We start from the raw sequence: 27,964 nt of genomic DNA, 5'->3' as shown, positions 1-27,964 counted from the left end.
AACGTGTTGTTCGCAATGACCTGCGTTTGACTCGTTAGGCTCCAGTTAGCCACAACCTGAATGAGGACAAACGCTACAGAAAATGGATGGCTGGACGTTCGCATTGATCAACTGGTTTCCTTTATGGCTCTCTGGATAATAAAGGGGGGGTAAGGTTTAGTGAGTGGAAAACTGCCTAAGGCCTCCGGGAGAGGATTTCAATATATGTAGCAGCCTTGCCCAAGTAGTTAATGCCAAATGAAAATCATCTCAAATGACTCATTTCCACCAAATATTGTACAACAGCAATCCAAGGGTGAGTGGGAACAGATGTTTCTATCTTGACACTTTTTTGTCCAACAAGAGGTGATTGCCCGTATTAACTCTGTATAGCAGGGTTGAGAAAAGGTTTTTGGTCCAGGGGCCCAAAACAAGAGAAAAGAAAATTCTAAAAATGCCCTCGTTGTTCCCAACTAAAATGCTCACCCTGAAATGCCAAGGGAATTAGACGTTGCACAAATCTGATCGGCTCTATAGGGTCGGCAGATATTTTTCATTTCATGCAAAGTCGGTCAGCGGTTGTGATTTGCCGATTAAAGCAACACAATCATGTTCCGTCCTGAGACGTTCTCTGCTGCCATCATTAATAAACAAATGTTTCTCAGCATACATAGTTGGATTTTTTTTCCCCCAATATTTTTTATTTATTTATTTATCTATTTATTTATTTTAGGGGGATGTCAGGTACCCGCCATTTTCGGTGTATTTAATGATTTTCCGCATTTTGGGGAACGTCTTATAACGCTAAAAATTCAACATTTGACCATCTAATATGTAAAAATGCTGTTGTGCTTAATAGTTTGGCATTAAAATATATTATTGCATTTATTTATTGTAAAAATACTCTTATCTTTTAGGACATATACAATGCAATTTGAAATAAACGGCTGATGACTTGAAAATGATAGTCACTGACATTTGTATCAATTATTCATGGGAAAGAGAGTAAAAGGTACTTTGCATAATAATTTAGAACACAGTGTAGTTTTCTTTTTAAACTCAATCGGCTTCCAAATCTTGACCTTGTAAATCACAGGTGTCAAGCTGCGGGCCTCAAGGGCCAGTATCCTACATGTTTTCCTTCAACACACCTGGTTCAAATTATCAGGATCATTATCAAGCTCCTGCACAGCTTGCTGAAGAGCTGGAGTTGGTGGAGGGGAAAGGATAAAACTAGCAAGATAACGGACCTCGAAGATCAGTTTGACACCTGTGGTGAAAAGCCAAAAGAAAACGTAGGTTTTGTCCCAAATGTTTCAACCTAAATATTCATGACCTGTTTATCAGCAAAGAATTTAATCAAATTAAAGTGAATTAAATACATTTTATCTTTCATCGACTGCTGACATGCACTGCATCACTAACAATAACAAAAGACCTACAACCGGAAAGGGGCTCGTTTACAAAAGCATAGTCAGTGTTACCAAATTAGCGAGTTGCCACTATATTTTTCAACTTTTCTGACCACTTTAGTGATTATTAAAAAATAGGGATAATCATGTTTACTATCCATTCATAAACATAATAAACCAACATTTTTTCCCCTCATTCATCCATAGGCTATGCCTTGTTGCTTGAAGCAATTATTAAAAAAAATAAGAGGGGAGATCAAAGTCTCCTTTCACCAGTGGATTTGAGGGTCAAGTCTTACAGTACCATGTATCCTTAAATGATACAATTTTGCAGCAAATTTGCAGTGGAGGAGACTGAGGGCGTCAAGTTAACAGACTGCTGCAGCAAATTGGAGACTGTGGAGCAGACTAGTGTGTGTTTATTTTGGTCATTACTAGCTGAAACTAAAATGTCTTTATAATAATAACAGCCCTTTAATTGAATCCATAAAAAACTGTTAAACTCATGCTGGTTGCAAACAACTCTAATAATTGTTTGTTAAGTGATTTACAAACAGTGAGCTGATCTGATTACCGCAATACAAAACACTGTCTGAGTAACTTTAATTGATGCCCATGAGGCACACTGTAATGGGTAGCTAATGTCAAACAGAAATACACGTAGCTTGGAAAACAGAGGGACTTGAGAAGTAATGTCTTTTTTTTTTCCCAGTAGACAAGTCACTGAAGAAATCAGCTATTGTCCTGTGTAAACATGCACACGCTTACTGGCATCTCTTGTGATTAATGTAAAGCACACACATGATTTGAGCCCCACATCGCCAATGTTCCCAATTTCCATTTTCAATTGTGGCTTGGATATGAGGCCAAAAACAAGGAAGACGTTGACAACACACTACTATGGACAAGCTAAAAGCTTTAAAAGACATGAACAGGAACCTAATGTGGTTCCATTAGGATCAAGCAACTGGTGGGAGGAGTGCCTGCTGTGGAACAGTTTGAACCAGTCAACTCCTCCTGAACCTTGCCACAAATTTCCAGAGCAGAAAAGCAGCTTTTGCATGTGCTTCCATCACTTGGGGGGGATCAAACTTGCATTCAAGCACAACTGAGGAGCCCAAGAAGTAACAATCTTCCTCCCAGTGAAGTACATTGATTATCCATGCATGTGCAAGACACAAAAGGAGGGAGGGATAAGTAGGGGGTGGGCAAATGGGGTGGAGAGTGTGTGGGGGAGCACTGGTGGGGATGACCCCCCTCAAACATCTCTCACACACAGACAATGGGCTGGAGAGCAAGGCGAAACATGAGACTTTTGGTTTTACTGATCTGCTGCCAAACACAAGCTCAACTTCCCCACCATAGTAGACACCTGACAAGCTCATTGGAACAACTCAAAGCACCAATCAACTCCACTCCACTTCTCCTTCTTTCTCCCTCCCATTAAAATAAATCTCTCTCCCCCCTGGTTGAAAGACAGAAAAGCACAAGGCGAGACATGAACAGCTCCAACTCACCCAACCCTCTTCTTCTCCTTCCTGCTCTTCCTCTCGCCCACTCTCTGCTGCACACTCCTCAATCACAAGCTCCAGCTGGTGAGGCTGCACTGTTGCTGCTACTAACCCCGCCCCCTCGCATAGTCATGTGACCGCCATTCCAAGTGGTGGCCGGGAAAACTCCGCAAACTCCACGCAGCCACACCCCTCATTCAAGAGAAAGTGAATGGGGAACATTGTGCACGTGGGGCTCAAATCATGTGTGTGCTTTACATTAATCACAAGACAGGACAGCAAGAGTGTGCGTTTGCACAGGACAATGGTTGATTTCTTTTTTGACTTGTCTGTTCTCGATCTCAAACATGTGTGCACGTCAGTTTTTGTGTTTAATATTGAGGGTTCTGAATTCTCGAGCAATGTTTCCCAACAATTATTGACGCAAGACATATTTTAAATTGGAAAAATGTACTCATTTACATTTATTTAATTTTATACCAACAATTATAGTCACCATAGCAGCGACCACTTTTTGAAAATTCATCTCCCTCCACATCAACTCAAGAATTCCTGCGTATCGTGTAATGTTTTTCTAATTCCACTGTTTTGCCAAAGCTGCACATTTTTTCATCCAAACATTCCTCATTAATTTCCAGTGGCACCTTTAAAATAGCAGATTCACATTATTCTTATAATATATATATATACACATATATATATATATACATATATATGTGTGTGTGTGTGTGTGAACATGACTAACGTGGAACTGTGAAGTCACAACCAGTTGCAGGAAAACATATGTAGTTCGTTCCAAACCCTAAATCTCCATCGGTCAGGTCTACTTCCTTGTGTGGTTGCTCACCCAAAATGCGAACATTACTAAATAGCAAACTATCATCATATATATACGCAAAGATTAATCCAGATTGTGGTTATTAAAGCACAAGTTACATATTTGATCACCTTGTTTCTGAGGTTAAGGTTTTTTTCCCCCATTAGCTCACAAACACAAGTGGGAGCAGTTTTCACAACATTCAGCACAAATGTTTCCTTCCTGTCAGTGTTGCACTAAATCTTGTTCACACTTGGCTGTGGTTTCCGTGTGACTGAGTATACATTGTAGGCATCTACAGAGCACACGAATGAAACTCAAAACCCACAATATTGCAGAAGCTGCATTTGATTTATGTCTTTGTGGAGCCACGTGTCAAATTAAAAGCATTTTTATAGCATTTTGTTTGATTAACTTCTACATTATTAGCGGACACCTCTCATGTCAAAATAAACGTGAAATTACGCATTTTGTCGCATGTTGATAATATTTTTTTCCAAAGGTCTACCAGTGTCCAAATACTTCTGAACATAACGGTGCCGACTGAGCCATCAAGACAGTGAACATTTGAATTTCCTGCAAGAGTGAACCCTTTGAATTGTGGCGTTCAAACGATGCATTCCCACAGTCCATCTCGCTTTGAACATGGGGAATATTTTCCCTTGATGCTCTCAGGAAACAATTATTAGTATGAAACTCATGACCAGTGGTGTTTGACCTTACTATTTCTTTGTGGGAACTACAGATCAAACGTGTCAGAGTTATTTTATTAGCGCTGGTAAGAGCCGAAAAAGCATAGCTCGGAACAAATTTATGGTAAATTTAATTTGAATTGAAGCACGGTGGTTAACCTTGCGAGTGCAAAAAGCACTCGCAGATGGCGAGAAGCGACGGACCTCAGTTTTTCCATTGACAAATGTCAAGCGGGAGTTAACTGTTTTGAAAATGCAGTCATCTGCTCTCTCCTTGCTCCCACAGCATAAGTATTGGCTTGCAGAAAGACAAATGTACTTTTTGATGCCATGAGGCCCCAATGTAGGGCAGCGTGATTGGCCGCTCACTGAGAACCAATCAGAGCGCAGCGCACATGGAGGCGATTAACACAAGTCACTAAACTACACGGTAACACTTCCTGCCTGAGAGGTCAGGGGTTGAAAACAAAAAAAAAAAAAAGGAGAAGTAGGCGGAACCGCAGGGAGAGGTTGAAGGGTGAGGCGCAGAGATGGAGACGGAGGAAAGAGAAGGAACATCTGGCTTGCCGTTCATATCTCCAGGGAAGATAGCAAAATCTGTCAGAGACTTCCTGTTGTGTTTTTTCACTGAGGCTGCGGTGCTCTCCTGCGGTGCAAATGGAGACAGCATGTGTGTGAGGAGTGAGGATGGTTCATGTCTCAACACCCTGAGGAGGCGTTATTAGTCTCTTCTATGGCACTAAGGCACATAAAAAATAAAAAAAAAAGCATTTACCCTTACATTTACACCTACAGTCAAAAGAGAGACGTCAGAAAAACTGACGTGTGTTTTTGGAAGGTGGGATTTAGATGGACCAAACAGGGAGGCCAAGATTCAAAATGAGAATCTCTAAACTTTGAGGTTGCTCTACGTTGCTGTGACATAAAATAGCGGCCGGACAGCGACAATTGTTTGCAAGCACAACAGGGTCGAAAAAGTGAGCGTGGGTTATTCAACTTCTCACCCCTGTCCCGGATTTCCGCTCTTCCCTTTTACATTAGAACGATTTTGGATGATAAATCCTCAACTTGACTTGTGTTTCCACAATGTCAGTTCCGTTATGTGACTCGTATGACAGTCTAGCAGTGTGACGCCGCATCACTCTTTATTTTTTATTTCTGCATCACTGTTCTGTGTGAGTTCTCTCTGTCTTCTTCCCACACGTATTAGATTAATAAAACACTCTAAATTGTCAATTGGAGGGAAAGAGAGAGAACGGTTGTTTGTCGATATATGGCCTGTAATCTCTTGAGTTCTAACACGAACAAGATTTTTGTGCATTCACATTTCAGTTTTGTTCTCAAAATTGTCATCATGTCATGGATGTTGAAATAACTCTGTCCGTCTATTTTCACCCTTTAAATTGATTGTAGCTAAATGCGGTACATTAAGGGTGGAGCGTTCCTATCACCAATGTGTCAATGCAGCTCTCAGTGGAAGCAGAAACGCGAACTCAAGATCAACTTTTCCACGAGTTGGAGTCAAGCCATAAACATCGGTTTCCATACTGATCCAGTTAACTACAAAATGACAACTCTCTGTTGACCACGCAACAACATGAATGTGTACCAGTTGATCACAAAGATTACATTCCAAGATGAGTTTTCCGTCTGTCTAGCAGCACTTGAGGACTCAAAATGAGCCAGAACTTGCATCCTTGGACTCTTTCCCTCACAGATACATTTCTACAATGATGACCTCAAAGAGTATAAAGCAAACAGGCTATGTGGCCCGACTGTTTGTTTTTAAGGAAGTGTTCGCCCTCAGCGTTTCCCTTTGTCCACTTAAACCCAGCAAAGCTTTCCCAGCTGGATGGTCTTGCAGACTAAGAGGCAGTGCCAAGACTCTATATCAAGACACAGAGTGTGCGTGTACATATCTAATCCATGTGAACACATATGCCTCAGCCCAAAAAACATCACATGTACTTTTTTCGCAGACAGGTACTCACACGGAGTTTCTATTTCATGGTTGCTGTGGGTCTCGCTGCAAGATGAAGCCATCTCCACTGCCTCCATTGCGCCTGCACTTCCGTTTAACAAAAGTAATAAATCAGATAATACCTCCTGATATCGGTACGACAGCTGCTGACAACAGTTATGTGTAGACGCCACCGTGTCTTCACTATTTCTGACGTTCTGCAGTGAATTCCTTTCCTGATGAAGAGTAAACACGGCGACTCCAGGGGATAGGCCTTCTGGGGAATCCGTGGCCCCTTCCTGGATTAGTGGAGGGTTAGTTGCGATGGACAACAGAGAAGCGGAAGTCTTTTCGGAGTATCCCTCGTGACCCAGTTCTGATGCTCTAAAGCGTCCATGTCCATCGTCTCACTGATCAGGTTCCTTCAGCGAACCAATGAGCAACTCCATAGTTTAGTTGGGTTGTGAAGGTTATTTGAAGGACTATGCCATCACTGTTGTCTTGTGCATGGTTTTGGTGCCTTGCCAAAATGGCGGACTCTTTGGTGTCGTGGTCAGTGTAGGATTTTCAATCCAATAGCCTGGACCCTTGGGAAAGATGACACCTGTGTAATTGACCCAAGCGATTTTTGATGACTGGAATAGGGCCTATCTCTCTGGTGTTGTGCAGACTTTTAAATCCAGTAGAATCAGGATCAAATCCAGGTTAATGTATTGGTACTGAATATTGATTGGTTGACAAAGAATCTTCATTCTTGTGTACTTTTAGCTATTGGATGTATTCCATTGTTACTTACCTTTTGTTGCATTTAAAAAAAAATAATAATAACGGTTTCGCTGTATTACGCTGCTGATGTCACGCTGGCTGCCATTGACGGCTAAAGACGTCAAAGTTCCTTTTTTTGTTTTTTTACTCGGCTAGCAGTGAATTAGTTATTATTACCTCACCTTTGCTTTCAACATTAAGATAGTCAGTTCCCAATTGAATCATTTCAAGCAGAACTGAGCTACACTGCTTTATTGCTTTGTATCCAGGCTTCTATCCTTCTGAAATGTTACATCCTGCTGTGTGATGTAACTTCTGCACTTCCTGGCAAAAAGGCTGGGAGAAAAAGTGATCCACGAGCATAACCTGAACACCGTCCCTACGATCTTGTGTATCTTCTTGCTGTTGCCACAAAGTCAACAATTGCGTTCTAAATATTGATAACTCTGAACTAACTGATGCAGCATTAAGGTCAAGGCTTGGATTTGCTCAGTAAGTAAAACACAAAATTTGAATTATGGGTTCATCTTATTAAAACTAAACTGTCAGGGTTTCCTCTGGGACACATGATTAATCGAAGTCAGTGTTTTTTATTTATTTTTTTTTTTAATTATTATCAGCCGCAACTATGTAGTTGACTTCTTTGGCAAGGCTACAAGTCTGCTGTAGAAATGTGGTGTGAAATGCAAAATACAGTATATAGATGAGGGTTTGCGAGCATGTGTTCTCTGTGTGTGTGGAAAATTTATAGAGCTAGAAATAGAATACTTGGTACTGAAACGCTACTATGTCACTTATCACAGCTCAGTCACAACAGAATAGCACGGTGGCACCATATTACTTCCTATAAGGGAAACTTTTAAAATTTGAATGTATGCATCATGCTGTAGTACCTGGTTACAAATACACAAATAATAGAGACACAAACACATTGTCTCGTTTGGGTATTTTAGCATATGTTCATTTCACTTCTCATGTTTACACGTGCACACACGCACACGCACACAAGAATCCCCGAGCTGCCCCTTCATGTAGGCACAAGTCAGCAGATGGCCACAATGTGGTGCAACTGACCATCTGCCTGCCTGTCCACAACATGCTCTCACATAGAGACACACACGCACCCCCCCCCCCCCACACCCCCCCCCCCCCCCCACACACACACACGCAGCAATTATTGTCTCTCCAGCATGTCGTCTATCAGGCCAAACATCATTAGCAGAGTGGGCCTGACCACACATGAACTTTCCAAGTTAATAATCAACTTTCCTCACATCCCAGTTTAATTATGACATAGAAATACCCATTTGTTATATTCTTTCATTTTCCTTCCTGGCAAAAGAAAGATTATATCAAGTGAGAAAAAAATGCTACCACAGTGTTCTTAATGAAACTCTGGTGGGCCATAACATGCATTTTTCTTTTCTATCTGAAGATGAGATAGGCATATTACAATATTTCGGAGGAAAAATATCTTCCGGGATACGAATTGTGAATGACATACGTCATTTTCAGTTGCTTGGACAACACGTGTATGTGAACGAGAAATGTGTGCAGGCTGGAGAAAGCGAAAGAAAGTGGGAATAAGTGGAGTGGGGGGTGTTGGGTTTGGTGGGGATTTAATGGCGGTTCTGGGATTTGGCAAAATGTCTTAAAAGGACAAAGGTCGTGCAGCAGTGGTGGGAAACTTCTTTAACCTTTGACTGCCCCCAGATGCTCAATGGAAGCTCCAACTTCCGAACGCCTCATCTGAGCGAGAGGACAGTCTTTCGAGTATGAGGTTCTGAGTGTCAGTACTTGTGTGGATGTTTTAGTTCATGTGAGCTTGCTTTATCGAAGATATGAATCATGTATAACTATAATATAACATGAAACATTTTGTATAATGATACATTGAGTTTCATTTGTTCTTCTTTGACTATATATTGATATAAGTTTGTTCTCATGCTGAAATGAGTACAAATAAATCCCATGTCACGTGAACATTGCATGGTTGTCCAGTTTCACCTGTGTCACATTGCCTCCTGGTGGCACGTTTGGAAAGCGCACTAGACTTGTGACAGCTGCCACTTGTTACAGACAATATCGTATGTTTGACCTCAAAAGACACATGTTAACAGTCTTCTTGCTGGCTGTTTATTTATTCACTTTGAGAAAGGCGTCCAAGCCCCCGCAAAAAATTCTATTCCATCAATCTTAATTCATTGCAACAAGCCTCACAACTGCGTTTAATAGACACAATGGGTTACTTATCGTAAATTTAGAGTGTATTTTTTTTCCCATTATTACATACTGTAAATGCCATGACATTTACAGACAGAGATAAAAAATATTGTAATTGGCTGTGTGTGAATGCTGACAGAAAGAATTGATGACTACGATACTTGTTAATATATACCAGCAAACCAAAGCAGAGTCGGATGTTCCTTAGGATGTACAGTCATGATGTCACGTGACACCTTTATAGAGGGTTAAACATGTTTTTTGTTTTTCTTTAGATTTTTAGCAGTACTGATTCCCAAAGGAGCAGCATCAAGAAAGAGGGTTTTGAATGAAAAACTACTCTGGCAAAGGCAGTGCTTTCTGCAATTGGCTCGCAACCGCTTCAGCCCTCGCGCCCCCCCCACAAAATGAGTTGAGTTGAACTCATTATTAATATATTAATAGGAATGCGATGATTGAACTAGTGAAGGCACATTGAACATAGTGCAAATAATTCTTTTGAATTTCTACGAATGTATTGAACTTACAAAAAAAATAAAGGAAAAATCACTGTACTTGGGCAGTGATTGTCGACACTAGAGGGAACCCACGTAACACTAATGGTAAGCATACCACACTTTGAAATTCACTTTTCTGAGGAGTTCGAAACCCCCAGTAAAGTTGCATGTTAATTTCCTTGAATTCCAGTAGAATCTTCTCCCAGATGGCGTCTCATATGCCACTGTGAGAAAGCTGATCATCTTGCAGGTCACTAGACGAGAACAAGTCGAGTAATTACAGACCGCTGTGACTTCCAGTGGAGGTTGCATGCTCCTGTGTTTGTATGTGCGCACCTCAATAAAAGCAATCAAGCACAGCTAAATCCCCAGCATGTTTGGGTGTGTGTGTGTGTGTGTGTGTTGGGTGGGGGTGGGGGGTGTGCGTGTGTGTGTGCATGTGTGTGGGGGTGTGTGCGCGCGTGTGCGTGGATGCGCACGTGCCCTTTATGATCTTCACCTCTTAACTTTCAAAAGGTCAAAGGACAGAGGAGAAAAATGGCTCCATTTGTTGCCGTCATGATGACTCCACAATTAGGGAATTAAATGCAGCATCAGAAAATGTGTTGATTTGGGCAACACGGGATACAATTCAGGTCAACATATGAGCCAGATTACATTTATTTTGTATGTGAAAGACTTCTGAGAAGCGGCAGTGGAATGAAATTAGATCCATTTATTACTTTTGACTACCACTACATCACATACTTTCACCTGTGTTTCAGATTTTGGCAACAATACACTAATCATGCCGTAATCCTATAGAATTGAAGGTCGATTATTCATGACATGAAATAACTGAGTCAAAATGAAGCAGACTTCTTGGCTGCTACTATTGCGAAGGTTCTCATCCAGTTTGCTGTCAATAAAGGAAACTACAGAGTGTTGAGCTACACTCATGCTATAGCAGAGGTGTGGGCAAACTACGGCCCGGGGGCCACATGCAGCCCGTTAAACGTTTTAATCCGGCCCGCCGAACTTGGAGAAAAAAATTTAATGAATAAATCTTGTTAATGTTTTATTTTCTAAATACTGTGGTGTGTCAAAGACAGATATTGTGTTGTAATGCTTTAGTTCATTTTCATTTAAAATTAAATGTATTTCTTTTCTCCGATGAGATGAGGTTACCAAAACACTCCATCCATCTGCTCCTGGTCCAACCCCTCTGTCAAATTTTAGAACCCACCAATCAAAAGGTTTGCCCACCCCTGCAATAGCACAACCTCTCTGGGCAAAATTAATTCTGATGAATCTACGGTTTATTGTACTGTACATACAGTAGAGTGTTGTACAGTGAGTGACAAGTCTATACACGCTTTTTCAAATTCCAAGTTATAGTGATATAGATATAGATAAATATTTTAAGCATACACAGTCAGAACCCATTAGGTTCAAATATCCTCTGAGCAGCCGTTTTTGGACATAATGATAAAAAGTATGTTCGGTGCAAACTCAAAACTGTTCATCAGCAACAGAACACTATACCTATAGTGAAGCATAGTGGGGGAAGCATCATGCAGTGGGGCCGTTTTTCTTCACATGGGCCGAAAGTCAAGGTAGAGGGAATTACGAAGAGTTTGAAAGAGCAGTCCGCGTTGTCACAAAAGCCTCAGCCTTCTGATAGGAACAAAAACATCTGCTACAAATGCTGAAATGTATTTGAGGTAAATCAGAGGCACTTTGAAGAGAAGTGAACCGGTGCAGATAATGGATGGATGGACATATTAATCAAGTAAAAACCTGTTACAATCTTCACAAAAAAATGTAGTCGAAAAATGGAATGGAATTTGTTCGGATTAATTGACAGCTTTGTACTAATTACACCACTTTAATTACAACTACACACTAAACCTGACCAAATATTTGATGAAATGAAAACAAACTATTTGTTCAGTTTTCTAGATTATCACCAGTGTTATCAGGAGGCGCTTTTTATAGCACAGCTACGCGACAACAGGGATGTTTCTAGAGAAGATAGGGCTCTGCTTGATAATACATATGGAATGATTCATGTCGAACTTTGACACACACTCCCTAGCGTTCCTTTTGCAAGGCTTTGATGAGATCACGCTCGGATGTTGACTAACGTGGATCACATGACCCTCAAGAGAGAGAGAGGAAGTGCTCCCGCGGGTGGGGAAACAATCAGGTTGACGTAACTCGGAAGGAAGGAAGAGTGCGCGCTTGTGCGTGTGTTTGCAGGGACACATAATGTCATTTCCCCTCGAGTGAGAAGATAAAGTAAAAAACATAAATAGTAAGAAGTAAAAAAAAAAAAAAAAAGGAAATATGAAAAATGTGCTTTTCAGGTGTTGGATAGTTGACAGGAACTGAACCATCCGCCAATTGATCCCACGTCAGCTTTAAAAAAAAAATTTAAAAAATAAAAATCAAGCGGCATTTTCGTTATTAATCTTACGGACAATGTTTTAAGTTATATTTTAACTCTCTCTACAGTTAGTTAATCACTGTATACCAAAACTAAGAATGCAAAAGAACTCACCTGTTGGCAACGCCTGACAGACATAATGGAGAGGGAACAGGAAGTTGTTTCCAGAACGATATTGCAACATTTTGGGAGTGGGGATTAATAAGGGTATGACTGGCTCTCAAAAAGCCAAAGAAAAAGAAAAGCACATAGTTTTCTTTTGCAGGCCGCATAAAATAATGTGACGGGGTCTGCTCCGATTAGTTCCCTTGGCACGTGACTACACATTAGACTTTTACTGATGTTTGACTCTTTAGAGGTATAGTTTACCAAGAACCTTTTGCTTGACCTCCAAATTGGACAACCTTTGTGTTAGCTGACTTTGGATCTTCGACTGCGTCACTTTATTGACCCACAGTAGTCAATGTTGACACAGCATGAGGGAAATAATCGGCGGATAAAAGGAACTCGGTCTGAAAAGACTTGGCTGTCAGGATATGTCTTCAACATTTATAAACTGCCTCAGGCTAAAATATGGCTATTACGATTGTTGCTAGGGAAACGCAACTTTGCCTCATAAACACAGCCAGGTATTTTAGCAAAGAACCCTTATCTTTATTGAGAAGACGTGCGTCATAGATCTAGTTTGTGAAACCAGGAATGTTATGATCGATAAATTGTTCATTATAAATTTTTAAGTATTTCATGGAGGGAGAATTTCTCTGCGAATGCTTTGAAATTCTTTTTCCATGACAACTTTGTATTACAAAAAAAATCATGCAGCCCAAAGGAGTTGTTTTTTTTTGTTCTGCATGGATGAAGTGTTTTTTTTTCTCTCCCTCCATGTAACATCCACTTGTAATAAACAAACCCAACATTTTGCACGTGCTCCGTTGTGAATTCCCATGGAAAAGGCTGACGTTCTTAAATGACAGGAATTTTAAGACTCTTTTCTAAATCCTTTTATAACAAAATTCTTCTTTGTCACCATAGCAATGACACAATTGCAATTCAGCTTCTAACATGCCATGCTACAATCCAAACAATTTTTTTCCATGATATTATCTAATACATAACAACACAGTACTGCATACACAGTTACATCGTACCAAGGTTGTCTTTGCTATGTCTAGTCGAGAGTAAAATAAGTTAATAATGCTGACTGATCAGAAATGAAAAGAAGTAGCAAAGATGCATGATTGAGTCATATTGTAGGCAAGATATTTCCTCCCTTTGGTGAATAAAACTTCTGTCTCAGAGTAAGAGGACGCTGTTCTTCAAATGCCTGGGCTTTGCTTAAGTGAATCCAGACAAATGAAGGCTTCGCTGACGGAAAGGGTATCACTAACAGCACAGACTGATGTTTGCGGTGTCAGCATCTGACATTGGAAAGCGGTATCTAAGCATCCTTTAGCAAGCTAAAACCACTAACACCAACCAGAGGAGCTTTGAGAAATTAAAACAAGACATGCTTCAAACTCTTTATAGTGAGGGTATTATATTCAAATAAACAACATTTTTTCATGTCAACAGCAACAGTTGCTAATGACAATACCGAGGCCGGGAAGTGATGTTGGAAGGAAACAAGGCCAGTGCATTCTGCTTACAGCAGGGCCTTTTTCAACCCATCTTCCAGAAAAATGGGAATAAACAGGCAAACGACTGTCATCATTCTCCTTACCATAAAGCGATAGCTAATTATAAAATACTTGGCAGTGCAGCCAATAGTAGCAAGACAACACCAGCATTTATCAAGCCCTTACGACAGCATTTAAAGTGTAACTAATACTAATGGCCAAGGTTAAGCTTTCACAACACATCCTAATAAGTTCAAGGATTACCATAAATGCCAGACAGGCCTGCGAGGAAAATGACATGCTTGCTTGTGTTGCTGAGGGCTTTGCAGCCATCACATTTAACTCGCGTTGTTACTGGATTTTTCTGGCCGGAAATGTGAAGCTGCGGTGAGAGAGTGAGTGGAAAGGAAGAAGAAGTGAAAATTTGAGTAAAAAAAAAACCCCAAAACCCAGAAAGAATACAAATGGAAACTGATGTGGGGGGGGTCCATCAAGTGGGATGATAATTTTCCTATAGCGCAGGATGAAAAGCTCCAACTTTTCTACTTATAAGATAAAAAGCTTATTTCTTGAGGAGAAGCGGCTTGGCTACTGGATATCTTATTCTCCAATTTGACTTTGTTTACTGGGACCAAATCTAGTCTTTTTAGAGTACTCAACTTACCGTACTGTTAGATTTATTTGTTTAATTTGCAAAAGCACATGTGCAAGATGTCTTGTTTTAATTGTTTTGGGGGTTGTTACTGTCAAACTACATGATTTACAAAAGTGATATGATGAAACATTGTGAAGTTTTGGGAGAGCTCAAGAATAGTAAATTTGGTAATTATCGAATTAAACTAATTATCACATTTTTGCAGGTACAGTCAACTTGCAAAACCGAATCAAGGAAATGAAGTCGCACCAGCTAGAGAGCAACAATTTGGCCTTGACTATGAAAGTCTGTTAGAAAAGTCCTTTGTATATGACTGTGTTCAATATTTTCTTCCAGCATGAACAAAATATTTGTATAAGCTTAAGTTCACCAGATACATGGTCAACATGGTTTTGGTGATATTTCCAACTTCAGTCAACAAGCTTGAACAAGAAAAAGTTCCAATGGAAAAAGTCACCAACACAAACCTCACACTAAAACATTGGAATTATTTTAAGTTGGGTTTTAGCCAGCAAAACAGTTCAAATGCATTTTGGGGTATTTCAATTTAAAACCCACAGACTCATCATCTGTGTGGTAATGGTATGGTCCAAAAGTGGTAAGGTGAAGCGAGACTGCAACCCAATCCCTTGATTGCCCAAGTTGCTGAATTTATTGGTCGACTCCACTTTGTTGCACCACTTTAATGTCCCAGTATTTACAAATCATGATGGACAGCCTAAGTGGTGGAAAAACAGTTATTGGTGGCGGGAAAAATAACGGAACATGCCTTTCACCCACAGTCAGGTGGGATAAGCGCCAGCTGTGAGCCTGAAGAGCCTCCCGCGAGTCTCAGTGATATCAGGAAAAGTGTAACCAGAGCCTGTCATGGTAAAAGTAGCAGAAGCAGGGCTATGCGTCCAAAAAACGCACCACATTTGGCTTCATTTTGAAGTAATCGAAACCCATGCAATTGTGCTACTAATTGTCAGCATCAACTCACAAAATGTTCGGGCTATTTGGTTTTTAACAGTTGAATCCCGAACATTTTGGGAGTAGTGTACAGTATATTGAATGTATCGTGTTGTTTGCAGTTGCCAAGTGTTTGAGATGCACATCCCAAAAGGTTAAATCAAATGTCGTTATGGGAAGAATGCATTTTAGGTCAAATATAATGACTGACTTACGGTCAGGATTGGGGGATTTACGTCCAGCGTGGTTTGGTGAGGAGCATCGGAAGGTGGTGACGATGGTGTTGTGGTGAGGATTAGGATGGTGCGGGTGGTGCACTGCCGAGTGGTGGCCGTTGTTCTCCGACGGAGCTCTGGTGATGCTGATTTCAGGTTTGCGAATGTCCCCGGGACTGGGGGGCTCAAACTTGCGGGTGTGACTTTGTTCTAGGGTGCGACTGGTCCCGTTGGTGTGACTGCTGCCTTCGTTACGGCGTGTCCCCGGGGAGTCCGTCTTGGCAAAAGTGACCTCCCTCTTGTGGCTCATTTCTGGAGTCCTGGAGTGGCCAAGGACCTCGGGGCGCTTCAGGGCGCTGTTGGTTGCAAAGCGCATAGATGCGGGGCTTGTGGCATCCACCTGCTTGCTGGGCGCGGAGCAGATATCGATGGACAGCTCTGAGCGGCGTGACACGGGCTCGGGGGTCTTGGAGCCTCCACCGCCCATAATGGAGCGAGGTTGGGTGTAGTTGAGATTGTTGTTGTTAGTAACTGAGGCGGCGGTGCCCAGGTCGCGGTAGTAGATGCTGGTGGGAGACATGGCATTGCGGTGGGGGGAGTTGGTTGTGCGTCTGGAGCCGGGAGAAGAGTGAGCTGAAGTGTCAACATCCTCCACTTCAAAGGACCTCTTCAGAGCTGCGAGCAAAGGACAAAGATGATATATTACTCACAATTCTGCAGTGATACCTTCAAGTTTGAACGCTCAGAGCATTCTACAATTTGGAGTTTGACCAAAATTCATCTTTCCCTATTCGATAATTACATACTCTGTAAGGGCTTTAAGGGAACATAGAGACAAACTCTTCACTTCTGCATTGACAGCTGAAGACAATTTAGTTTTCAATGGTCAGTTTATGTTTACTTTAATGGTTGATTTCATGCGAGACTTGTGTGACCGTTTGGTGAGGCTGTGAATCAGGGGAATGTTTATTACGTTAAGGTGTTATATTTAATATAGTTAACATCTGATTTTAAGACCATTAGTAAAATGTTTCCTTAAACATTGCCTGTATGGTTAATATAGTGAATGTTATAATATTGTCAGTTTGTTATTCACAATATTAATAAACTAAATAGGAAATTTAGTCTGACAAATGGACCTAATTTGAATTCAAATAGAGTGAATGGACTTTGGTTGACCTTCGAAGTGACACTTTAAGCGCTTGTTTATGCAGTCTCTAAAACCATAATGTATTATCAGGCACAAGCACAACATGAGGTTATAAAACTAACTAATTAAAAAGTTCAGATCAAGTCTAAAAACGCCGGAAGTTCAATAGTGGGATGTCTCTCATCACCCACAGCACTTTGTTTCAGGAAATGTATGAGTTGTTTTGTCGTGACCTCAATGCTACATCTACTGTAACACATTAAAATATGGAGTTTTATGCAAGAGCATTTGAGGCATTTTATGTTTGCACACAATGGGCCAAGAATTGTTCACTTGCCCAAAATTTATGAGCAACACGAGCGCACATCCTTCCTCGAGGTTAGTCGTGACAGGATCAAATAGATGCACTGTACATGATGATGATAGCGAGGGATGGGACTCCCCCTTGGGTAGAGTGCTCTAGCTGAAAATGAATGACGTGCCATGCCAGTGCCCAGGAGCTGCCAACAAAATGACACACGAGCTAAGTCGTCTCCCTTAAAAGCAGCTTCCATCCAAAATGTTGATTATTTTATCAGTTTGCAGCCTCTGGTGCTTCTGCGTATGCGTGCGTGCATGCCTTCCTATGAAACAAGACAAACTCATGTTATGTGAGCTTCTACATTACGAAAATGCATTAGTGTTTATTTTTAAACGAGTACACCCAAAAGGGAGAGGAACTTGCGCCCTCCTGTATGCTGTCTGCACAACGTGAACCACTAATCTAATTTACTGCTTTAAGACCCTTCATTCCAACTTGGTGGACATTTGATTCAATTCACCCTTTGGCAAAAACAAGTGGACACCTCAAGGACACTTCCTTCAAATGAATAACAGATGTACAGTATAGAGTAATGTAGTTAGAATGTGACAAAACCCTGTCATGAAATGAACACTAAGTGATCAATTAGTAACATTTGTACACAGGACCAAAAAAAAGTACATTAAGCATCAACACTTTTGCTAAAATGCTAACACAGTAGTCATGATATCAGCATTTTACAATAGGAACATAAGAGTTTGCAAGTTAGCATAAACGCTTATGCTGAATTTCAAGTAACTTACTTCTGAATGTAAACAAATGGATTCCACTGTTACAGTTAACCTGAATTAGCATTCAGGTGTTTCAACATTTTGTCATCTATTAAATATAATAATCTTGCAAGCTACGTTTGTCCAACCTGTACACAGCCCTGAAATAAATCAACTCTAATGCCTACTGCTAACACAATACAACATGCTAACACATTTCTTAGCTAAATTGAAAAGAAAAACAATGGTATACAACAGTCACACCTCAAAAAGTGGATGACAAGTAGTGTTATAATATTGTGTCTTGAAGTCACGATCACTTTTTTGAACGCCATGCTAAACTGCTAGCAATGTTAGCACCAATGCTAAAGCGGCTGTAAATTAAATGTTTGGTCTTATAACAATCAAAACATACATAATTATAGTTTTAATTTAAGTAGAGTTGATATTTTCAACAAACATTTTATCGTTAGCGATATAAGCTAAAAACCGCCACTCTATGTCTCCCATTTGTTTAATGAAGTATTGTAATCCAAGTAATTAACAGCAACACAGATTTTCATCCAATCTAGGATATAAAAACAGCTTTTTGTGGCTTGAAGTGGATATTTATTCTAGAGAACTGTGCTAATTCACATGCCCGTGTCCTCCTCACCCCGGCTTTCATTTTATTTTCCAACTGTGAAAAAGAAATCTCATCCAAGGTCGTGGCTACTTTTGAATCCAGCCAAAGTATGCGTTAGCCTGCCAACATTAGTATGCAGGTTATACAAGCAGAAGCAAGGCTTAACACTCTTTAATGGTAACAATTTAAGATCATTTGAAAGCCTTTTGACAATTGTGGTAGTGTTTTTTTTTGTTTGTTTGTTTTTGTTTTTTTTACTTAATCTAATGGAGTAGCACTGATAATAGAAGGGGTATCCGAATGTATGTATTTTCACATGGTTTGTCATGGAAAAGCAGCTGAACTGATCGCCCTTTTCCGATGACTATTTGTGTTCTTGGTTACTTTGTGATTATTCGGCCTCGGGCTCGGGACTAAAGCAAACGACTTGAGTGCTTGAGTTTGTATTTACAGAGTGTGCAGTGAAGTGCACATGATTTAAAGATGTGGACTGGAAGCCGTGCACACTTTCATGTTTGGGAATATAAAGGAATGGAATAATGTACGCAGCGCATCTCCAAGGCAATCATTCAATTCCCGCGGTATGTTTCCCCCAAGGGGTTTTCAATGCAGTCAACTAGATAAATATGGAAATAGGTTTCCAATCATGCGAACATGAATGTTACAAGTACGGTACTCAAGTGTGGGAATGACAGATCAGATGAAAGAGTCTTGTTCCCAGTGAAACGGCATTCCCAGACTATGAGCTGGAATGCTCCTTTCCATGGAGGAAGCTCATTAACAACCTGGTGTTGGACTGCCTATCACAAATTTACAGTGTCTCAAGTGGGGGATTCACGCGGCACAGACAGTAATGCCCCAGTAAGCAAAAACAAAGATGGATGCAGTTGTGCTTTCGTAATACTTCACGGTTATTTATCGTAATACACCCCAGGTGTTAGGGTAGACCACCTCTTCATCATCAGTCATGTTCTGCATCGATAGTTCATTGGCGTGGCCGAACATCGGCCACTCGTTTTGCTGCGATTCCAAAATTGGAATGCAGGTGAACTGCCCAGCCAATTAAAAATGTCATGTTCTGTCACATGATCTGCCACAACAAAAATGATGTTTTCACATATGACATACAAAACAGAACAATGTATACAGGTATTTGCTTAGGTGGAATAAGAATTAATCAGATTAATCCACCCATTGAATCCATCTCATGGAGCACAGCCATTTCCTCAAGTGCTCGCAGGCTCGCATTGCGAATGTCACAGCTCATCTGTTTTCTGGGTTTGATCGCGTGGGTACTCTAGTTTCCTCCCACATAGCAAAGCCTCGAAATTTTCAATAGGTGTGAATGAGAGTGTGAATGCTTTTTTTGGCTATATGTAACCTGCAATTTACTGGCAACCAGTCCAGGGTGCTCCCTATCTCTTAGTCAACGTCAGCTGAGATAGGTTCCAACTCATTCATGACCAGATAAGCACTTTGAAAAAAAGAATGGATGGATGTTTGTTTTTTTTTGTTTGTTTTTTTGCTCTAATGAGAAGACAACTAAAATTAAATTTAACTTTGAAAAATTCCAGAAAATGGTACTGTGTCATTTCTGACCTGAAAGAATGGTTTTGGAGTATTGGAAAGTCCTCAAAAAGGCAGATTATTATTTGGCTAAATATCGTAATATAGAAATAATTTAGACGTTTAAAATTATACGTTTTAATTCAGGTGAATAATGACTATTGACTTTGATCAACCTTGTTGTCAAAATCTCCTGTGAAATTGTAGACATCAAGTGATGAATCCAATCATGCCCCAACTGCTTACATAACGTTAGTTTATGCACAAAAATTGGTCAGAAGAATGGTCCATGTGGTGAAAACCAGCAAAAACAAACAATATTTGGCAAGCCATGCAGGCTATCCAAAGTATTTTGTTTTGTCAGACGAATCCTTGACGCTATGCCATCAAACACATATTACCGTGCTAACTACCCATTGACGATGTTGGGGAGAACTAATCCAGACAAGCCACACAAAAAGATTTGTCAGATCGGGTAGACTTCTCTGAAAAGAATTCTGAGCATGTTCCGGACAAATATGCATGCCATGTGAGGTAATTTGCGTGCAGATCCCGGGTCAAGTCCCTACAACGTTTGCGGTTATGTTGTAGTAGCAGATGTTTCACTGGAAAGTTTGAAGTACCAAGGGGCAATATCATCACTGGTGGAATTTTTACACACACTAACGAGGTAATCCAGCCATCTGTTAAATGGTGCTTGGCTACAGGCAACGACCTTTGACAGGTAAAGCCTGGTTCTGCTCTACTTAATGGGCTACCTCATAGACACGTTTGATTTACATCAGTTGACCGCCTCGTATGAGGACAGTGGTTGAATTCCATCTAACATTTTTGCTTCCTCCATGTTCAAATAGAAACACCGGGCTCTTCAAAACAACACAAAGCACAAGCGCAAGTGCAGTATGTGATCCATTGTGAAGAGTTGGATCATGAAGGAGACAAAAAGGCAATTATTGGGGTACATTAAAAGACAATTTGAGTTCATTGATTGCAACCACACATCATTTTACGGCCTTTCAATTCATGATGGTGTAGCTGTTCACTTGTCACAGCCTTCTGATGCTCAGGAACACTCTCCCAACTCCTATGAGAAATATGGACTCTCCCACCACATTCGTGTTCTTTTAGTTCTGCAATGTAACCTTGGGAGACAGTTTGTAGGGTAGGAACCTCATCTGAAGTAACACTGCCATCAAAATGGATTAACATAAAATTGATTTGTCCAATCATCTTGCATGTTTTTAGTTGGCCTGTTTACTACTTTCACAAACTTATTTTGGAAACAATTACTCTTAAGTGTCCAAGACCAAATGTTTTTTTTCCACCCATTATATACCAATATTGTTTATTTTTTAGCACAGCACCTTTCCACAGATAAACTATCAAAATAAAGCTACGCAGGTCTCAAAGTGAGCCTGTCCATTGATGAAAACATGAATGAGTGACTGTGAGGCTCGCAACCAGCTGGAGGAAGCAAGCATGGCCGGAGGAGGAAAAGGAAAGCGATAGAAGTGGGCGAAAGAAAAAAATAAATAACAATGACAAAAGGAAACCATGTCAGTTCTCCAAACAAAGGAGACATGTTGTGACTGGTTGTAAAAGTATAGTTGTTTTTGTTCATTTTTTTTTATGCTTCAGAAATTATATTCAGCGGCTCATTCTTCTTTGCACATATTGTCTTAATGTCTTACTTACTCACATTAATTAGCCTTTTGTTTTTTTTTGTTTTTTTTTATTAAAGTAGTCACCTTGGCATCTTTTTTTTTCTCTCCCATTTGGCCAATAGGAGCCAAACGTGACCACATTGGGTGCAATTGTAAACTGTCTCAGTGTTGATTGCAGCAAGTGCAGTGATTTGTTAAAGGTAAGCTAACCACACCCTGAGGCACACCACGTGGGTGGCCTCTTCGGCTAAATGTGTAGTGTTGATATCTTGCTCACGGTGAAAATACTGACATTCAAAAGCATTAAGTTCCCACATGGAAGCGGACGCACGAGTTTTTGCTGCACTGGAGCAGATATAAGATATGATCAGGAACAAACCAAGCTGAGACTGTCTAGTCGTCCAGTGAAACAACAATTTCAGAAAATTCTTAGTTTATAGACTAACTATTTAAATTTCTATTTAGTTTATAAGGACTCTTAAGTACACTGCAATTTCTCTGATCAGTCCATTCTTGGACACATCTGTCTTGACGTCATGTAGTTTGGACTGTTCCAACTTAATTCTTTTTGCCACTTTAGAGGCATAATTTGTTTTTCTAATTATAAAATGAAACAAAGTCAGGGGCATTTACATCGAACTTTAGCTTCCATTGAATGAGACGGGCAATTATTATAGTTAATTTGATAAAAGTTCCATTTGCTGCCTAACGCAATTAAGCTATGCTAGGTTAGAAAAATATGCTAATGTTACATACTTAGCAAAACACAAGAAGGGATTTTTAACAGTTAAACTCAACAGACGATACCTTGGAAACCCCCCAAAAATTCTGACTTTTAATGTCAGTTATTTAGAAACAGCAGGAAGGGACTAACAAAGTGTCTAATAATTTTAGGACCATATCACCGGGCCGAAACCTCTTGTCACAATTTGGTAAACGTCATATTTTTGTCACAAATCCATATTAGTCGTCAATCCACATTTGTTATTTTTTTGAATAATTTACTAATCTAAAAGTGTTGAAAATGGCTCTCTCTATACAGATTAATAGGAACCACAATATTAATCAGGATATTCTCCGTAGTATAACAACAGCTAAAAGGCTGTTTGTACCTCGTCATTCAAAATGACATATACATGCACACTATTCTCATGTCATGTCAATAACGAAAGAACACAAACCTTCAAAATCTGAAATAATTCCCTCCAAATGTGGATTGACTCCAGAATTTGACATATTTCAAGTGTCGATCGCTCGTATCCAAATGGGGGGCAACAAGTGTCACACGCCCACAACTCTCTCAAACTTTGCGGAACTGGCCACAAAGTTGTGTAATAAAACTACGCTTAAACTTTGGGGAATGAACGTGCATGCCTCCTACTCCTCCCTTCTTCTACCCACCCTGTAGAAGACATACTCCCCTCTACTCCCTTCATGTCCTGTGGGTGTGTGTGTTTCCCCTGCCCCCACACACACCCTCAAACATGCACGTTTAAGTATTGCCGGATTTCCACTGCAGGTGACCAATAGGATTTCATGTATACAGTATCTGATTTCTTCTTACTTTATACATTTGTACATATCAAGAGGCAAATATCCAATATCACTGTTTACATTCATGGAAAACACGTCACGCTGCAGGGGCAGATGACCAAAATGAAAAGTAAAAAATGTCACAAGTACACTCATTAGACAGAAATAACGCAGACGTGAACAATAATAAATAAATGCAGTGGGACCTTGGGAAAAGTGTTTAATGTGTTCCTCGACCACAGTCTTATTAACATTTATATCGCAACTCATCTTTCCTTTTGAAATGAATGGATATGCCATTAATCCATTCTGGTATCATTTGGACACAGAAAGTAGACTGCGCTCAGAATAAAAACGGGCCCATCTGAATTTTTGTGGCAGGCAAAGTCTTGTTTAGCTTTTTTGTGAATTTGGTAGACCACCCTGCACGTCACTTAGGTGTTTCGGTGTTTTCTATCACACGGCCCCCAGCGCATCTGCAAATTTGGTTTCAAAAAGTAGACGACACTAGACCGTGACGATTGGCTTCTTTCCATCCCACATTGGCGCACAAAGGCGCAAATGTCCCGTTACACCCAATTCTACCTGTGCAAAGTCTGGGAAAATACAAAAAGAAAGAAGACTATACACATGCGCACAGTTCGACTATGCTTTGCTATAAATTTACGCTGAGCACAAAAATAGGACCCAAAAGTCATGTGACTGATCCACAACGCCATTAAGGTCTTGTGCCAATCAATCTTGAACTGCCGCATAAATTAAGCCTCATACAACCCATAATCAGCCAAAGCTCTATAAGTACTGTAATGTATAATTCATTTAAGTGTCACATTTGGCCAAGCTACCCCCATAAGCCAGCTGGCATGTTAATTAAAGTGCGCTCACTTCAACGGTCCCCACTTTCTTGTGTGTGACAGAAAAAAAACACACTTGACTTCCTGGTGAAAGTTGACATTAGGAAACCAGGAGGGCGCCTTTGGGCAATCAGTGAGATTCCAGCACCTAACCCACCTTCTGGAGCAGTGTGTTATCAGGGGAAATAGAAATGTTGGGCTTGAGAGCCACACCTTGGACCAACACAATGAGGTTTTAGGCTACGTTTTGAAGAGGCTAGCTAACGCTCTCACCTCTTTGTCTCTTTCAAAACTCTACAGTATATGAGTAATTGGGGTGAAAATTGGAGAAATGAAAGTAATATAGAAACACAGGCAACAATTTTGATAAAATACGCAAGTGCACATTGAATTTTCATAGACAAGCAGAGTTTGACAAAAAGTATGTATGTTTTCAAAAACGGTCATTTTTTGGCATGCTTTGAAAACAACTTTTTTGTCACCGACTTATTAAGGACGAATTATTTTAATTCAAATTTATATATTACTAATTATTTAAATTACTTTTTATGAACTTAATCTCGTTCTCTAGTTTATTTCCTGTTTTGGAGCCAATATGGACAGACAAAATGTCACTGTAAAATGTATCTAAAACTAGCAACAACTTCATTGTTGCTACATTTTAGGCTGTTTGTGTAATTTACTTGGAAGCACATTATCACAAATTCAAATGGAAAGCAGTGAATTTGCATGTATTATTGATAAAGACGAAATCTGAAGTTATAGAGAGTTTGGGTTAAGATTAGGATTTGGGTAAATGTTACTATTTGTTGTAAATTAAGGGTTCAGGTTACGGTTAAGATTGTATCGAAGCGTCATTTGCTGCATTTGCTGTTGTATCTCTGATATATTTTGTCTTTGCACTGCAGCCCTTGTTTGGTGTCATGTGTTATTAGTCTCAGTGGTCATGTTAAGCATTTGTATCAGGAGGTCATGCGTACAGAGCATAACAGAAGAAGACAAGCCAATAAGCATATGAGATATATACATTAAAAAACAGTTCCAGTTCTGGGGCATGTCCACCACTGACAGTGGACGAATGCTCATGTTAAAAGGGCAACCATTAATGATAAAAAGCTTCATCCGCAGTGTTAAGCATGGCGTACTCAGGCGTAGGGCGCTTGGGCTGTGCTGATTTTGATGCAAATTAGGGATTATTAGGATTAGCTGGCAAAAGACTACTTCAGTCCCAAAGCAGTGCACAAATGCGCAAACAACTTAATTCTACCTGTGTGAGTGTAGTAAAAACCGAAAAGATGGACGGCACTTTGCGTTCGACTTACATCGTTCACAAAAATAGGGCCCGAGATATTGTGGCTAACTATACTGCCTAGTAGAATATTTTATTGTTTAGCCACATTGGCTAAGAGTGATCCCACTAGAATTGACCCAGTGCCAACCATGATTCTACTACATTTCAAAATTAGCAAAACACAACTCTCAGCTTTGAACATTATCGTTTGTATTGACGCTATGCTAACACAACGCGCGCGGTGTCCTAACTTGTCCACCAACAGATCATTGAAGTTGGTATCCAAATGATAAGCTAGCAAAGCAAGAACACAATTGTCGAGCCCCTAGTTTAAGGTACACTTATTTCTTTGTTGTGTTGAATCATAAACAATAAACAATAACCTATAAAGTAATAAATACGTTAAAAAAAGAAATCTTGAATGTGAGTATTGCACTATTTTACATAAAAGGGAAGTCAACTCTCAAAGGAAATCAACACCTCCCAAGTCAGGAAGCAGGTCCGTCCACTCCCATACCTTTATATCTAATCACCATTGATTACACATCACAACGGTGTTTCTATGACAAACATGCAAGCAGTCACAGCTGGTGCTTTAACAGGCTGCAAGAACCCATTTGAGCAAATAGCTCCATTCTAGTGGACGCTAATAAGACGACAAACCCGGCCTATAACACCCGAGAGGTCAATGGCGACACAGTGAAACATTGTGCGTTTATGGCGCAGTCGCTGCCGAGGTGTCACGGGATGAGGAACAGAAAGAGGCGCAGGGTAAACGCGTAGTGGTTGAGATTATCCAGAGGGAGTTGACCACGGGAGAACATCTGTCCCTTGAAATTCTTGACATTTTGCTTTTTTTATTGGAGTGCACATAACGCACATCACAGATCGCGCAGCTGTGCGTTCGGCTCTGTGCACTGCACGTGCTGGCGAAAACATAGTAGACAACACAGGGTATATAAATATAAGTATATAAATACACACTATACTTAGATGCATCAGAGTGTGTGGCCCATCGGCAGCAATGCCAGCTCAAAATGAGTCGTGTTGTAAAAAGCTGCACCGCAAAGTTTGGGAGCATACCATTTTAAAATAAGACAGTGTGAGAAATATACACTTTTGCAGAGCCAGTGTATTTATGTAAACATGGTCACACTTGTTGCTGCAAGGCAGTGCTGAGCAACAAATTGAGGAAAGGTTCCAAAAGAACATCTGGGGAAGTGTGTGTGCGTGCGGGTGTGTGCATACGCGTGCTGCTGTTGTGTTCAAGTGTCGGATGGGAGAATACACCAAACCAAAATGACAAAAAAACAACAAAAAGAAAATAAAACACATTTAACTCATTCACTCCATAAGTCCCTGCCTCCCGAAGACGTATTTATACGTCTTTGCATTTTTATTTATTTTTTTTGCCCCATGTTTTTATCTTTAGAACAATATCCTGTATGCCTTGCAAAATCAGTCAAAATCCACAAAAAAACGCTATGATTGAGTTGTTTGCTCTCATGAAAACGGCTGGGATTGTATGAGTTAAATGAGGGGTCCATGACTATTAAGATATAATTGAGAGATAACTCTAATAGACTTAATGCATAATAGTGAAAGAGTTTTTTTAGAAATTGCTTTATACTACTCAATGTCCCGTGTGTGGATGCAAATGGACACACAAGAGACTAAAATACATTCTGCACGCCAAAGTAATTAAGATAAAATTAGCTATACTTGACATAATGACCATGAATTTATTACAAGTAAATATTAGAATGTTTAAATTGATAGTAGCCATTCAATTTGAACTGACATTTCGTGCATGGAATTATGTGCACGTAAACACAAACGATATGGAAGGAAATGATTCACAAATTGGCTGCTATTGGACTTTGCTGGTTATTTTCTTCTGGCACTTTGTGGTCAGCTGAGGGCGCTCGTCGTCATGAAACTGAATAATGTCACCTGTCAGGCACACACATTTCTTTAAGGCCCCATTACTCAAAATGCTTCAATAATGAGCCAAGACAAATGAATATGACGGCGCGAGTGGGCGTGTGAGGCGTTCACTCCAAAAGGATATCCTCTACACCTCTTTTATGGAACATACCGAACTTCAGTGATTTCCTTCACGCTGAGATCATGACTGCTTATGGTTCAATGCCTCCATTTATTCATCTATTTGGTCATCAAGTGAGGCTCATGGGAGGTCTTTTGGTCTCACTGATATCTGACTCTAGTCATGTTCATGCAAAATCATTCATTAAAAAAATATTTCCTGAATAGTTTCCTCCGCTGTAATAGACATCATGCCTCAATTAATCTCCAGCAGCTTTCCAAATGAACAAATAAATGCTGCGCCTCAAATATACACAATTTTTATTTAGGAATAAAATGTTGGGTGAGATTTTCTTAAAAAGTGGCTGGGAGGATTTCCCTGCTAAACTGCAGATGGGTTGAGGCATAAGTATTGAAGTACATTTGGCTTTGTGAATGTTTTT

General features: G+C 40.2%; 1 protein-coding gene across 3 annotated transcripts in view; it reads right to left on the bottom strand.

Moving 5' to 3' along the window:
- Nucleotides 1-27,964, bottom strand: part of septin9b (septin 9b) — a 78,524-nt gene that overhangs the window by 31,282 nt on the left and 19,278 nt on the right. For 2 of the 3 annotated variants that reach the window (XM_088302434.1, XM_088302435.1), the window contains exon 2: nt 15,722-16,396. In XM_088302434.1, the coding sequence (XP_088158560.1) occupies nt 15,722-16,396 (675 nt within the window). Of the gene's footprint in view, nt 1-15,721; nt 16,397-22,978; nt 23,119-27,964 lie in introns of those variants that run through there. The other variant, XM_088302433.1, reaches the window with a different exon arrangement.

The sequence above is a fragment of the Idiotropiscis lumnitzeri genome, chromosome 8 (assembly GCF_059441095.1).
Source record: "Idiotropiscis lumnitzeri isolate Australia: NSW breed Sydney's pygmy pipehorse chromosome 8, RoL_Ilum_1.0, whole genome shotgun sequence".
Classification (NCBI taxonomy): Eukaryota; Metazoa; Chordata; class Actinopteri; order Syngnathiformes; family Syngnathidae; genus Idiotropiscis; species Idiotropiscis lumnitzeri.
This window is presented reverse-complemented; position numbering and strand designations above follow the sequence as displayed.